At 40.8% G+C, this 16,473-nt stretch overlaps 1 protein-coding gene across 3 annotated transcripts in view; it reads right to left on the bottom strand.

The window, feature by feature from the left end:
* The window catches only part of VEPH1 (ventricular zone expressed PH domain containing 1), a 193,850-nt gene that overhangs the window by 159,708 nt on the left and 17,669 nt on the right, over positions 1 to 16,473 (bottom strand). For all 3 annotated transcript variants that reach the window (XM_006090312.3, XM_023755154.1, XM_006090313.3), the window contains exons 3-4: positions 14,647 to 14,862; positions 3,605 to 3,779 (exon numbers count right to left, since the gene is read on the bottom strand). In XM_006090312.3, coding sequence (XP_006090374.1) covers positions 3,605 to 3,779; positions 14,647 to 14,862 — 391 coding nt within the window. The remainder of the gene's footprint in view (positions 1 to 3,604; positions 3,780 to 14,646; positions 14,863 to 16,473) is intronic.

Raw genomic sequence — 16,473 nt, 5'->3', positions numbered from 1 at the left:
AAAGTATTACAAAGAGTATTACATATGTCTTCTTCTCCCCCACCCCTTGACATTTTCCCGGCCTCCCCTACCCCCCAGTGTCTTATGTCCTTTGGTTATGCTTATATGCATGCATACAAGTCCTTCAGTTGATCTCTTACCCCCCCCTCCCGCCCCCCAACCCTCCCCAGCCTTCCCACTGTAGTTTGACAGTCTGTTCAATGCTGCTCTGCCTCTGTATCTACTTTTGTTCATCAGTTTATAATGGTCTTTATTATCCATAAATGAGTGAGATCATGTGGTATTTTTCTTTCATTGACTGGCTTATTTCACTAGCATAATGCTCTCCAGTTCCATCCATGCTGTTGCAAATGGTAAGAATTCCTTCTTTTTTACAGCAGCATAGTATTCCATTGTGTAGATGTACCACAGTTTTCTAATCCATTCATCTGCTGATGGACACTTAGGCTGTTTCCAGATCTTCGCTATGGTAAATTGTGCTGCTATGAACATAGGGATGCATATATCCTTTCTGAATGTTTTATAATGAAGGTAGAGTAGTTCTTTTCATAAAATTTGCAGATGGCAAGAACCTTGGAAAAACTACAGATACATTGAAATGAAAGAATCATTATCCAATTCCTTGGCATGCCAAAGTAGTGGGCTGAATGTATTAAGAAGAAAGTGTAAAGCAATAAAGGTTAACACTTACATAAGGCTGCAAATGAGTATGTGACCTATGTCAGGTCAAACAGAGGCAGTGAGACTAGATATGGAGTTTCTTTTCCTTAATCGGTATTCCTGAGGATGTGAGCTGGATGCTGCAGAGGCCCATAATGTGGAGCATGAGAGTGAAACGACTCCACAGGAAGCAGAGCTGAGTAATAACTTTTGGGACCACCCCTGAGCCTTGAATCAAGCCACGTGGGAAGTCTGATATACTCATGCACTTCCCAGTCACATGTTCCAGTGAGGAGTTTCTCCTGCTTCTATTCCTTCTTTTAATTTTTCCTCTCCTCCTCCTCTTACTCCTGCTTCTTCTCTCTCTTCTTCATTATTCTTGCCATTGTCACCATCATCGTTAAAGCATTTATACCTGGGGTCTCTGTTCCTTAAAGTTCTACTAATTGGTAAAATGGGATAGCAATAGGACTCCTGTGATGAAATTATTGTGGGGATTAAATGATATAATCAGTATAAAGTGTTTAATATAGTGTTTGGCTTAAAGAGAGCATGAAATAAATTTTAGTCATTGTAGTTATGGTTATTATAATTATTATCATTCTCACTGAATGGATGACCACTTGGTGGGCATTCAAGCATTGCCTGGGTAAATGAGCTAAATCATAATTAACGTCCCAAACTAAGATTCTATACTTCTATAAATCTACTCTTGTAACGTCAAATCAAACAGCTGTAAACTTCAACATTTTCTGTAGAAGTAGAAATATGGGAGAATGAGGATTCAGATAATATAAGTCAAAAAGCAAGTTCTAAAGGAAAGAAAACTATAAGTAAAGAAAAATGAAATCTTTCTGATGTCGCTAAGGCTGTTGTCAGGGTATATATACAACAAAAACTTGCAGAGCAGACAACTTACTACTCAGAGACAGCAAGATCACTTCTGCTTTGAAGCTCAAAGTTTGATGTGCTCATGTGAGTGATTGTGGAGTTTACAGACATATCTGTCCTAAAAAATCTAAACCCTGAAATATGTAGTCCCAACTTTTCAGGTCAAATTATCATTTATTTTATGGTAATTTTTGTTGTGCCAGATCAAATAAACCGAATCATTTGTTTATTTCAAATGCTTGCAGTGAATTAAGAAAGTATTTTGCATTTCAAAAGATTTTTTTTTTTTTTGTCATTGAAAGTGCATTTCAAGAAAGGAAAAAAACACTCAAATACATGACCTAAGCTTTTGGCTGCTACAAAGAGACAATTCAAATTTTTTTTCCATATATCAGTTACTTACAAGTCTAACTATCATGGACTTAAAATGTGTGCGGTTTATAAGTGTTTTTAATTCCTATAAAATCTATTCCAAATATATAACCAAGGTGGTGAAAAAAACATAATTGCTCTTCTGGGCTTTTAGCGAATTTAATACGTATAATGTGAAATTAGCATTCAATCCTGTGGCCAAGAGAATGATACTGACTAGTAATATCAATGACAAATCTTTAGAGGGGCACAGGGAGGGTGGTAAACTCCCACTGTCGTGGCTGGAGTTCAGACATATCTGGACATCTGGCAGACCATTGGGGTAGCTGGTCAATGTCTGCGGGGTGAGGGTGGGGGTTCTAAAAACTCTTCTTAGGAAAGTTTGGTACAATCAACAGAACCTCAGTCCTTGGGGGGTGATAGGCATTTTGAGAACTGGAGAACTACTTTTTTGCTAGCCCAACTCTTGGGTCAATAGTGGAGCCCAGAGAAGAGACAGTTTTAGACAAAACAGAACAGTCTGTTGACCCGTCTATTGACTTGGTCCCACAGTTTGGCACTGAGAGCCAAGCAACCTTGCTCTGGGGCCTTTCTACCAAAATGTGACACCAAGGAGAAAGACGGGTGTTCTCCCCGATCCTGCCACATGGAATTAGTGGACCGAGGACTGGTGCCTCCTGACCTTCAAGAGGAGCAGTGCAAAAGGACAGACAGGCAGGGCAGTGTGGAATGGAGTCTGTTCCTGGGACCTTGATGGCAGCAGCCACGGAGTTTGCTGGGCTCAGGGAGGTGGAGGTGGACACCACCACAGCAGGCCCTGTCAGGAAGCATGGTGAGGGCAGCAGCAGAGGCACGTGGACTGGCTGGGCACCGCAGAAAGAGAGCACACATAGGACTCCCTTGGGGACTCTACAAAATACTTTTTCTGGAAGCATTTTACAGGGGGTTGACATTCAACTTGAACATGTAGAAGGGACGTGTAGGCCAAGATACTCATGGACCTCATACAGTTTTATTAATGGGCACTGGAGACAATTTGGTGCATATCAAATAATACCATATACTCTCCTCTTATCCCAAATTAAAAACAAACAAACATGGTTTCTGATAGATCTGAAAGCAAAGGAAAAAACATAAGACAAAGAAAATATTTTGACTGGACTAAACTTGATCTCTTTCATTCAAATGTAAAACAGTTAACAGAGGTGTCCTGATTTGAGTTTTTATGATAGCGTTTAACACAAATCAACCCCCAACAATGTTCACATTTAAGAAGTCTTTACACATTTTCTGGTGTAATTGATGTAACATTTCTTGCCTTTGGAAACCAAAGGAAGAAGAGGTTTTTCATCTGCCACCGAGAGCAGTACAGACAGATACAGGCTTACCATAGTCGGTAGATGAACAAGGTGAGCAGAAGCATAGAAAACAGTTCTCCCAACTGAGAGAAGTAGAGTTGGAAGCTTATAATGTATCTAATGAGCCCAAATAATTCATCTGCCCAGTGAAGAGACACAGACGCAGCCAGCCCAAGGAACCTTACCCGTGTTCACAGGTCAACTAGTGGTAAAGCAGAGACTCTAAGGTACCTCTTAGTACTCTAGGTCTCACTTCCCACACCCTAAAAACACTTTTAAATGACTCCTAACACATGTCCCCAAGCTCAGCCTTCACACCATACCTTGGAGTATGCTCTTCACTATGACTTCTGTGTGATCAGCCAGGAGATCCGCCTTGGTGATTGCAGCCAGGGACAAGTAGTTGGACATATTCCTGCACAGTTCTTTGTTGCTTCTGTGGAGGAATTTCACTGCAATGGGGATGGCTAGTGCCATCACAGGGGGCCGGTTGTAATTCTGAGGAAATGCAAGAAAACAACATATAGCAAGGGGCTCATTCTTTATTCATTCATCCAAGAAATATTTCTTGAGCTAAGCTCTCAAAGTGCAGGCATTAAAAGGCATTAAAACAAAGGCCTCCACCCTGCTTTCATTGAATTTGGGAACTTTTGTCCTTATAGGGAGACTTATGGGCAACAGGCAATTCATAGCATAGACTGATGAGAGTCATGATAGGCAAAGTGCAGGGTACTAATCAAGCAAAGAAGGAGCACCCAACCCAGTCTTGCAGGTGGTGTCTGGAGACTTCATGAAGGAGGTGATGTCTTAGTTGAGATCTAGTGGATGAATAAGAAATGGCTGGGTGGTGGCAAGAAAAAGAGTGAACAGAAGGAAAAGCACATATGGAGGCACAGGGGTGAGAGAGGTTGTGCATTTGGGTAACTGTAAATCGTTCAGTATGACTGGAGTGTGGTACATGTGGAAAAATTGGGAGGTGAGAGAAGGGACTGGAGAGGTAAATAGGGGTGCAATGATGAAAGGGGTTTCAAATTGATCATTAGGGTGATCAGGAGTCATTGATGAGAAGAGTAACATCAGATTGATGCTGAAGAAATTGCTTTCCAACTGTATCTTAAAAACTGAAGTTTCAGTTAATGAAATTCAGAAGAAAAAAAATGAATGAACAGAAGACTAAAATATAAAGAAAATTTGATCCTAAAATAATTATCTTCTTGATTTACTTGGTCACAGAGCATCAATATCGTACACATAATAATTTTATCAGCATTTAATTACCTAATTTGGGAATAATATTTGAAAAATACAAGTTATTTTCTTTAAAGTGAATGGTATGTCTTCACTACCATCAACCATTCTGACCATTCTACCCCTTAGGGTAAATATAAAGCAAAACTTGGACAGTGCACAATGTTTTTGGGAAGCTGACTTCATGTTATATTAGAAATAAAAAGTTGCCCTAACTGGTTTGGCTCAGTGGACTGAAGGGTCCCAGGTTCGATTCTGGTCAAGGGTATATACCTTGGTTGGGGGCACATCTCCAGTAAGGAGTGTGCAAGAGGCAGCTGAATCGATGTTTCTCTCTCATCAATGTTTCTAACTCTCTATCCCTCTCCCTCTCCCTTCCTCTCTAAAAAATCAATAACATATATTTTTTAAAAAAAGTGGTTGCTTTTCTCGAACTGTTAACGTGAAAAGTGCTATATCTTTCCTCAGAGAATTATCCCCTCTAATACCTCCCACAATTCTGGGTTTATGGTAGGTGTTCAATAAACATTTGTCAAATTGAATGACTAATGAAAAACATGTTATAGTTGTCACTGAGAACATAATGTGGTAGGAAAGGAGGAGGGGGTGGCATCTTCCCTCTTGCTGGCATCACGCATGGACAGCAATAGCCCAGTGTGAGCCCAACACCCCAGTGCCATTCATTTTCACAGATGGTTGATTGGACAGGTGAGTTGATACACACTTCTTAGCAGATTCCATCATTTCTTCTACAGCCATCATTCAGGTACTTCTAATGCACACATTCTGCCCTTGACTTCAAGGATGGTCAAATGACTCAGACATTGGTCAGAGATTTACATTTTCCTGGTCCAAATGATGGGTTCAGGGATGAGCAAGCTATTCAATTATAATTAAGGAGCCATTAAGGGCTCTATGAAACAGATTATATTTTCTGAAGGATTCAAGGTATTGAGAATGCAAAATGGAGTAGCTGCTACCATCTTGTGACCTCAGAATTTGTTTGACATTCAAGGCAATATGGTCCTATCTGAGAGACAAGTTAAGGAAAACCAGTTCCTGGTGACATCATTTGAGCCCCATCCATTAAACTACCTTAGGCCAGTTCTAGCCCTAAATTTTTTAAAGTGAGCCAGTTAAGTCTCTTGTGCCTAAGTTTTTTTTCCACCCAGTCCCTAGAAACAAAAATAGACCTGCTAAATGCTTAATCTATTCTTGTAGTTTCACCCATTTTTCTGACTCAAGGGTCAATCTGACTTCTGAACAGAGACAATAGATATTCAACAACATAATCTGACATTCCACCATGAAGTCAGCCATACTGAATGCTCTGACACTGTTCCTTGGTGACAAATCATGCCTATATAGCAGTTTCACTTACTGGGTCTCTGTCCTAACGTCTTAGAGCTTCCAAAACTCTATAACTATCAAGACCATGGCCAGCAACCTACTTCTCCGATACTAGGCTTTGCCTTTATCTAGTGATAAATTGGGCCTGATTAGACTAGGCCCATGGTTGGCAAAATTCGGCTCTCGAGCCACATGCGGCTCTTTGGCCCCTTGAGTGTGGCCATGAAGTTTCAATCGCACTGTACGTGCCCGCCCACACCTGGTATTTTGTGGAAGAGCCACACTCAAGGGGCCGAAGTTTGCTGACCACTGGACTAGGCCATTACTAGTATGATGAACTATGAGACCTCCCTGAGATGCTGGCTACTCCCCTCACGTTAGCTTTGGAATTCTGGGTGTGTGCATGATCAACCACACAGAATTCTTGGATCCACTGATGCTAACTTTTACCAAAGGATTTCAAAAAGGCTGGTGCATAATCAGTCAGGCCAATATACTCATCCACATAAGGGTATCTCCCAGGTCACACCTAGGGTAACCCTTTTACATTATTAGGATATCAGGAACCAGATTACTAACCAGAGTTTTCACTCATGGGCACAAGATCAGAGGGGAGCAAAGAAAGATCCTGAGGCATATTTCATCTAGGCCATGTGAAACCTAAGTAAAATAACAGTCCTGCACTACAGCCAAATCACCATCTCTGGTGACTGGAGCTTTCCTGTTCATGAGCTTCAATCTCTACCCCCTGGGCAGAGCTGGACAAATGTGCCAAAACAATGACCCCATGCTGAGCATCCTCTTTTGTTGTTGACTTACTCTTCAGACATGTAGTGTTTAGAAAGGCCAATTTATGTGTCCATTTTCTCAATTATAATATTTTATCCCTGTGTCCTTGAGGTTATATTCATATCACCTGAATTAGAGCATTGGATGTTTTCCAAACCTCTCAGTCTTACTTATATGATTTCTTGGGTTGCCCCCATAGACAGCCAATTTCTCCATTCCGCGTAGACTTTTGCTAATTTAACTTTTAGGTGACACATCTTTGTCCCTGTGATGGCAGGTCAAAGCCCTCATTTTGAGAGTAGAACATAATCAGACAATTCTTCTCAGAGCTTTCCTACAATGAACTGCAGACCCAAGTCTTCTTTATCTGCTCTGAGTCCTTAGCCAAGGACAACTTGCAACTAGAGGGGTACACGTCTTCCATTAGAGCAGTGGTTCTCAACCTTCCTAATGCCGTGACCCTTTAATACAGTTCCTCATGTTGTGGTGACCCCCAACCATAAAATTATTTTCGTTGCTACTTCATAATTGTAATTTTGCTACTGTTATGAATCATAATGTAAATATCTGATATGCAGGATGTATTTTCATTGTTACAAATTGAACATAAAGCATAGTGATTAATCACAAAAACAATATGTAATTATATATGTGTTTTCCGATGGTCTTAGGCGACCCCTGTGAAAGGGTCGTTCGACCCCCAAAGGGGTCTCGACCCACAGGTTGAGAACCGCTGCATTAGAGGATTATGCCTCTAAGCACTTTACCTGCACCTTGTTGAGAAACCACAGTTGGCAGCATTGGGAAGTACAACTCAGGTGTTTCCAACTAATTGTGAGCACAGGCACAGTGAAGGGTCCATGGAATTCAGTATTATCAGCAACTAATGTTTTTGCACCCTGGACATGGACTAACACTTGCCAGCAACAATGAAATAACAGGATGTCTTAGCCCATTTGTTCATATTCTTTTTACTACAATTCTAGATGTTTTTGAGAAAAAGAGTGGGTAGCTGTTAAAGTTTTTAAAGTGTAGTTCCAAGGGAAATGTATAAAATTCCCTGAAAACTGTATAATATCATTATTTAGCACACACACACACACACAAATAAAAAAAACCCCAACAGAACTTTAACACACTCAATTTTTCTGTCCCCCCCGCCCCCCATACGTCATCTGGAAACTTCTTAAATGATAGGAGAAGCAAAAAGCAAATAGTTCATATAAACACGAAGGAATTGTGACCAAAGGCTCACAATCTCTAAACAGTGTCTAGACCAGGGGTGGGCAAACTTTTTGACTCGAGGGCCACAATGGGTTCTTAAACTGGACCGGAGGGCCAGGGGGCCAGTTCACTGTCCCTCAGACTGTTGGAGGGCCGGACTATAGTTTTAAAAAAAAACTATGAACAAATTCCTATGCACACTGCACATATCTTATTTTGAAGTAAAAAAACAAAACGTGAACAAATACAATATTTGTATTTGCATGTGGCCCGAGGGCCGTAGTTTGAGGACCCCTGGCTGACAGCAATGGGATATGAGTGAGGAGCTGGGAGGCCAAGATAAGGCTGGACAGACACAGGCCCTAGGACCTGACAGGTACTATACAACCTCCTTCCAACAGCTGAGCTTTGCTCTCAGGTGAAGCGAACGAAGTTGCTAATGCAGTAGATCACAGGCCGGTGAAATTGTCTTATCACTAGGATTCTTTGGAGCACAGGAATGCTAATGCTAACGTGCCAAGAAAGGCCTATGAATACTCACACAAATAAACCACTTTAGCAGCAGCTGTTAATGCCAGAGCCTGTGAGAGACCTTGCCCCTCAGTGCAGATGTGAGCAGGCTGGTATGTGTATCAGCTTACACACAACTCAGTGCCCAGTACTCAGGGAATAAAGTCAGTGAAATGCAGGGTAGAAATAAAGACATGTTCAGGGGGACGGTTATATCTGCCTGGAGAAGCAAAACAAGAGGCCCTTGTTCTACAGATGCCAAGAATTATATTTCTTAACTAGATTAGCACAAATTTGAGCTTTTGGTGGAGATTTTCCTTTTGAAAATGTACTTTGGGAACGTTTCCCAGTGTTTTAAGATTGAAAAGAATAAAGCTAAGTAGAAGAGATATTTATCTGAAATGATAGCAACTAAAAAGCTCTTTGGCCTTGAATTCAAGTAAGAGCCGTAAAAGAGTAGTCTTAAGAAATAGCAAATGTCATTTATTAAAATAGTTATTTTATGGTTATTCATCCCGCATCATTGATTAGATAATCAAACTAAATTTGGATTTACATATAAAATGCTTGGTTCTTAGTAGCACAGCCTTGTAAAATCTAGATGGCACATAAGCCTAAGTTTTCCCAGTATATTTTCTGCCACATAATCAGAGCGGGTCTCAGGAACCTGGGGGTGTGTCCCAGTCTCCTTTCATTTCATGCCACTGTTTCATGTGGCACTAATTGAGAAATAAGTACCGTGGCTCACTCTAGAAGAAGGGCAGTTGGTGTGGAAGCCAGAAAACAGCCACGTCTCTTAAACTATTTGTTCATTTGTTCAGTCACTCATTCTTCAAAAAATATTATTTTGAGCACTGACTGTGTGACATTCACCTGTTCTAGGTGCTGGGACTACATTCGTGAGCAAAACAGAACTTATATTTTGGGGAGGGGGACATAGGCAATGAACAATGGCTATAACAAGTAATTAAATTAATAGCCTTTTAGAAAGTGCTGTTTTAGAGTCTTCTGCAGATGATGCTTATGACACCAAAGTCAATACTCATGCAGCACTTTCTGTGTCCTAAAGATTTTATGTCTGTTTTTTTAATGTCTACTCATTTAATCCGCACAACAAACTTATGTGGCAATTACTCTCGTCATCTGCATTTTACAGATGACTAAACGGAGGCACAAAAAGATTAATTTGCTCAAGATCGCACTGCATGTGAATGGTAGGTAGAGCTGGATTGCCTATTGGATAAACTTCTAAACCAGCATAACCAGTCCTGCCCTAAGAGTTGCATTGGAAATGCTCTCAAAATTGTCCAAAGCACTTTGCATGCAATGCCAATCAGGGACCAATTTTGACTCTTCATGCAACATAACTGAGGAAGAAGAAATAAGACAACCGACGTGTGGGATCAAAGAGAATGGCCAGTGGGATCTTCCTAAAGAGGAAAAACAGATACTTTCTGATTTTCTAACAGTATGATTTGGGGATTATTCTGATTCTTCCCCCCAGATATCCCCCTTGGGCAATCTCCCTCTCCATAGGGCTCATCAACAGTGTGAGCAAAGATGAGAGAGATGAAATGCAGAGCTACCTTGACAACAGGTCTGCTAAGTGATTTGGTTTGAGAAGAGGCTGTAACTGCTCTAGAATCTCATTCTCTAGCACACCAGCCATGTCAATGGTTATAAGCTCCTTCAGGTGCATTTCAATTTTTTCAACCCTCTCCAGGTTTGGATTTATCCTACAATCTAATGTGGAGGGTGTCTTCCCCTTTATGATTTTTCGAGGGGCAAAGAAATAGGCATTGGCCAATCCTATGTAAAAACCAGGTCATAGAAAGCTATGGTTTGAGATAGGCACTTCCAGAGAGTGGCTTGACCACACAGGGAGGTGGCTTTTACAATAAAAGATGTTCTTCAGGAGCAACAAGGTTGTTATGCCCATTTTACAGTTGGCAGCACAGAGCTTTAGAGAGATAAAGTAAGTTTTCTCTCATTTATGTAAGACCAAGAGCATCTGACTCTAAGGCACTCAAGCTCTAAAGCTCTTTGCTATTCTACCTCTCAGCATCTCCTAAGGGAATCAGAATTTCAAACCGGAAGGTGATCTGGTTCATCCTTTATTTTCTAGATGACAGATTGAGAACCTTGTCTAAGGACTGAGGGTGGGCTGGTAAAAGCATATCACCTAAGGCAAGAGATAGCAGAACCCAGAAGTGCGTGCTGCGCAACTGTATGGATTTTATATTGAGGAATGTCTAACAGGTGAATTCTGGAATTTTATATCATTTTAAGGTTAATGTGGCAAATTCATAAATTTAGGGACAAAGAAAAAGAATTCGATACAGGGGTCAGCCAAAGTAGGTTTACAGTTGTGAGTGTACAAAACAGAGAGTTTATGCTTCCATCATTATTTATTAATTATTGTATTACTTATTTGTACAATCCACTTTTGTCCACCCCCTATAATTACCCATTAAAAGAGGAGTATAAAAAGGTCCTTTGGGGTAGATTGGAACAAGATCGAAAAAGACAATTTTGGGGAAAATTAAGACAGAAAGTTTTTGTGTGTGAGTGAACATATTTAAATTTGAAATGACAATGAAATGGCCAGAAAAAAAAATCAAGTGAAATAGCCAAGGACATGGAAAGAACTGGTGGGCCTTCGCCTGCTGCAGGAATTGCTTGTTTGGGGAGATGGGGTGGATGGAGAGAAAATCGCTCTTTTTTATTGTTGTGCAAGCTAAAAATGGTAAGGCTGCCTTTTGAAAATTGATCTACTCTTTATTTTACTGAAAAACAAAACACAGAACAGAATATGAGTCATTTGGATTTATACACAGTTCCCACAAGAACCCAAATTACAAGTAGGATAAAAATCATCTTTCTGGCATTCATTGCGGGCCAAATAGTTCTCCTTAAAATTGGATGAAAGCTAAATGCCAGTGCTGTGGCCACAGCCTTGCTTTGCTTCCTGGGCTGGTTTTCTGGTGTCACATCCCCAGGAGTGGCCTGGACAAGTTTGCCTTTAGGTTTTCCCACTGTCCATTACAAAGCCTTCTGCCTCCTTGGAGGGCACGTTAAGAACACCCTGTACCCACACTGTCCCTACAGGCTGGTGTCTTTTGTCCCTCTCAACCAAGAGGCCTATCCCTTTGTCCTTCTCTTTATCTCTTTCCAAAACTATCAGTGCTTGTCCTTGGGTCCCTACTCTCAACAATCTTACAAACTCATTTACAGAGTCACTGAGTCATTGACCAGCAGTAAGTTCGGCATTTTTATTTCTCAGAAGCATTTGCTTCCTCTTTCCCATCCCACCCCCAACTTTGAAGTAGAAGCCCTAACCCCTTACCCAGAATGAAACATCGCTTTTTAAAAAAAAATACATTTTATTGATTTTTTACAGAGAGGAAGGGAGAGGAATAGAGAGTTAGAAAGATCGATCAGCTGCCTCCTGCACACCTCCCACTGGGATGTGCCCGCAACCAAGGTACATGCCCTTGATCGGAATCGAACCTGGGACCCTTCAGTCCATAGGCCGACACTCTATCCACTGAGCCAAACCGGTTAGGGCAAAACATTGCTTTTTATTAGAATTTAGGGCACTTGGAAGGGTAGCCTGCTCTTCTGACCTTGGTCTCCTTTCACAGATCTGGACTTTGGCACAAGCTGTTTTTTCTGCCTGGAATGTCCTCTCACTCCACCATTTCTATTTGGTGAAATTCCTGCTTAGTGTCCATAACCCTTCCCAAAGGTGATCTCTATCCAGAAAATCTCCCTGACTCTCTAGAACTGGCTACCCCAGGAGCCACTACCCACGTGAAGCTGCTGAGCCCCTGAAAGGGGAGTCCTCCAAAGTAAGACGTGCTAAAACGCACATCGGATTTATAAAACTTAGCATGAAAAAATAAAAGATCTCACTATTTTTTATATTGATTACATGCTGAATGCCGGGAGCCAATTCCAGCATGACAGCAAGGGCTTAATCATCTGGAGTGGCAAGGGCATTTCCCCAAACCTGAAAAGGGATGATTGTTTGCTGCCAGACAGCTCAGGGCATCTTAATCTACATGTTATTGCCTCCTACTGGCCAAACACCTGAACAGCCGTAGGCTAGTACTTCCAATCTGACAATGGACTCTGTATATGAAACCTACTCTTTGAAGTGTATATCTCCACCTCACCTCAGGAAAATTTGTGTTAATAAAAAGCATGGGGTCCTGAGACGAGGAGATCTTAGTTTCTTTAGCTAGGCTCCTCTGACCCCCAATATGCCTTTCAAAATTATGCTTTGTCTCTGGACTCTTTATTAAGTTACACACAGCCCCTTCTCCAGATTGCTGAACCCTTCTCCACCGCAAATCTATATGAACCGAGTTAAAGACGGCTCCCGCGGAGTACGCGCAATTCACGCGAGCCGACTTAACTCGTTTCCCGCACTCCAAGTGTTAATGCCGGAACAAGAACCCCGGCAGCTGAAATAATAATATTTTGGATATATTGAGTTAAGGAAAATATGTTATCAAATCAATTTCATGTGTTTCTCTGTACTCCTTTTTAATGTGGCCACTAGAAAAGTTCCAGTGACATTGGTGGCTCATGTTTGTGGCCTGCATTCCGTTTCTGTGGGTGGCACTTTGCTCGTGTCTAGACCAGTGGTTTTGAAATGGCAGTGGGAGCTGAAGCATGCAGCTGCTTTCTGTGTGCATGACCTTGGAGTGGCACTTTGGAGTAAAATAATATGTTTCTGATGTATGTCAATAACATATTCAAGGTAACCAATGAAGAACATATATTCGGTCTTCATTGCTATATCCAAGCAATATTAATCTCTCATTATACATGAAATCCCCATTTCCTCTTCTCCCATCTCTAACTCCAAAGATAAAAAACAAACAAACAAAACAAAACAAAACAGAAAAACCAGTGTGATAATGTGTGTAGAGTCTTTTGTTCAGTTCACCAGCCCCTGGACTGAATGTGAAATATGAAATATACTCCAGTTTAGCATAGAGAACTGTGAGAAAAAGTAGAAGAAGAAGGAATGAAGCTAATAGTAGCGGCTACACACAGTGCTAGACACTTTAACACAATGAGATGTTCTTGAACTGTGCTTAGTGGAACCAAAGTTCTGAGCGCTATTCATATACGTATTGTGTTCGGGTGGGGCGAGGGGAGAAAGTTTCATGGCTGAATCGCAGTGGAAAATGTTGTACTAATCCGTTAACCAGATTTCTTAATTGCAGGACTTTCTGAAGACTTTAATATACAGTGAAGCATGTGATAGCTCAAAAGGGAAATGTTGAATTCAGTGTTTACCAACTTATTTGATCAATAATTCTCTTTTGAGAAGCACCCATCAACATCACTGGTTGGTAAAATGTGTCATAGACAATGTTGCATTTTATGGGGAGGAAACTGTGGCTTAGGAAGTTAAGTGTCTTGCCCAACATTTCCCTCTCACATAATTGTTTTGTGGCTGAGCCGAAATTCCAAATTGATATTTATGCCAGAGGAGAGAATTTAAACATGATCAGAACAGGTTAGTATTATTATTATGGATAATTAAAATAAACCGATGAACAAAATAGATCCAGAGACATAGAAGCATGGAACAGATTGATGAATCTCAGAGGGAAGGCAAGGAGAGGGTGGGGGATGGGAAGAGATTAACCAAAGAACTTGTATGCATGTGTGCATAACCCATGGACACAGACAATAGTGTGGTGAAGGCTTGGGGGGTGGGGCGTGCTGAGTGGAGGGAGTCAGTGGGGAAAAATGGGGGACACCTGTAATACTTTCAACAATAAAGATAAATTTTAAAAAAAGAAATACACTTAAAAATGACAATTCTCTCCACATATTCCAAGTTCATTGCCCCTCAGTTCAGATTCCACTCCCTCTTTGGTCTCCTTGGATGAAAGGGGTCTCCTTTTCTGCATTTTCCAATATTCCTCATTTAAATCTTGGCACACATTGCTTTATTGTTAGCTTTTTATATGTATGTGTCTTATCTCTCCCAACAAATTAGAGCTTGCTGTGGTTTTTCTTTGAATGCCTCACAGGGGCTTGATAGAACCTTCTTGGTTTATTAATGACCAGTTTGTCTGGCTTAGTTATTGATGGTTTGCGGTATCTTTTAACAGTATCCAAACACTATGGAATATTGGCTCTTGGTTCAGAGCCATCACATGTTCACCTAAACTGCCAAGCCAGTATCAACTAGGCATGATGTTAAACACCAACATACCTGTAAAATACAGCTCATGATATCAGAGGCGATTTTTGCATGGGGGGTGTCTTCGTCTTTCCCGGAGGGTCTCAGGTTGTGCTCCAGGCAGGAGTCCCAGAGCCCTACGAGGGCCTTCGCGTGCTTTTCAATGGACTCTGTCTCTCTGATGGCTGTTGTGATTCTTGTGATGCAGATCTCAACCACGGCCTGGTCATTGTTGTTGGTTTGGTAATCCTATTGGGAAGAAAACCTTCACTTAAATAATACTATGGAAAATAATCGCTCACAGGTTCGACAAAATACATACTGAGTCATTTAGCAAACAGGTGGGCCACACTGTGTGCTAGGAGGTAAGGCCCGATACCAACAGGGCCTCCTTCTTCGGAGGCGGACTCTTGAGGAAGAGGCAGAGTTGAAAATGTGCTCAAATGGAGCAGGTCCATGTGTCACAGACACACAGACAGGGAGCAGTGAGAGGCCAAAGGAACTTAATTATTCCCTTGCAAGTGGGTTTAATCTTCAGGCTATTTCAGTTTCTAAGTCCATTATTTTTTGCTCTGACATTTCAGTAACTTCAGTGAAATGTTTCAAGTTACCCTCCCACTTCTCCTCATAAGCTTTCTCTCTCTGTACACAATAGAATACATCATGTCATCTTTCTTTTTTCAATACAGATAACTTCCAAATCCATATTAACTTTTCCCAATGCTGTTCTGTTCTAATTCTCCCTCAAATACCTAATCATCTTTATTGAGAGATGATATGATCCTTCAAAACATCTAAATGTGAAAAACAGGCACACTGGTTTAATTTGGAAATCGGTCTGACTGGGAACTCCACGGTGGACTGACAAAACTGCAAGCATAATAGAGCAGTGAGGCCATCAGAGAGAACGTGATGGGGCTTTCTATCCCACTGCAAGTTCCAGCTCTAACAACTTTTTTATACTATTGCCACTAATGCTGCAGTAACCATCTTATACACAAAGCTCTCTATCCCTTTTTTAAATATAAAGATTTTTTTAAGATGAGAGAGAGAGAGAGAGAGAGAGAGAGAGAGAGAGAGAGAGGAAGGGAGACACACAGAGAGAAACATTGATTTGTTGTTCCACTTATTTATGCATTTATTGGTTGCTTCTTGTATGTGCCCTGACCAGGGATCGGATCAAACCTACAATGTTGGCGCATCAGGACAACACTCTACCCAGCAGCCAGGACGAAGCCCTCTCCACACTCTAGATTACTTCTAGCCTACATTCTCAGAAGTGGAAATTTCTGAGGAAAAGGAGAGGAATATTTTTAAGGCTCATGATACACTCTGCAGAATTATTTTCCAGAAAGGTCTTACTGATTTATACTTTCATCAGCTGGGTGAAAACATGCTCTGCCTATTGTACCTTTGCAAGAGCAAAGTATTTTTAAGTTTTGCTAATGTGATCAGTGAAAAACAATACCTCATTGCTATTTTACTTGGAATTTCCTTGATAGGAAGGGAGATTAAATATTTTGTCATGTTTATTGGCCATTTGTATTTCCTCCTTTAGGAATTGCCCACTGTATCTGATGTCTATTTTTCTTCAGATGACTTCATTAGTTTTGGTCCTCCCTTAGTGCAATATCTTTTTCTATTAAGGATATTAAGTCAACTTTTGGCATATTGCTTATGAATGTGTCTCCATGCTTCAGTATTTTTAGATTTTATTTTATTTTATTTGCTGCTATTTATTGACATGCTAAGTATTTAGGTAGTCAACTCTGTCAATCTTTTGGGGGCTTTATTGATTTTCATTTTTCAAATGGGAAATTTAAGTTGTTTAAATTATTAATATTTTTGAAAATGAAATTT

The sequence above is a fragment of the Myotis lucifugus genome, unplaced genomic scaffold (genome assembly GCF_000147115.1).
Source record: "Myotis lucifugus unplaced genomic scaffold, Myoluc2.0 scaffold_70, whole genome shotgun sequence".
Lineage (NCBI taxonomy): Eukaryota > Metazoa > Chordata > Mammalia > Chiroptera > Vespertilionidae > Myotis > Myotis lucifugus.
This window is presented reverse-complemented; position numbering and strand designations above follow the sequence as displayed.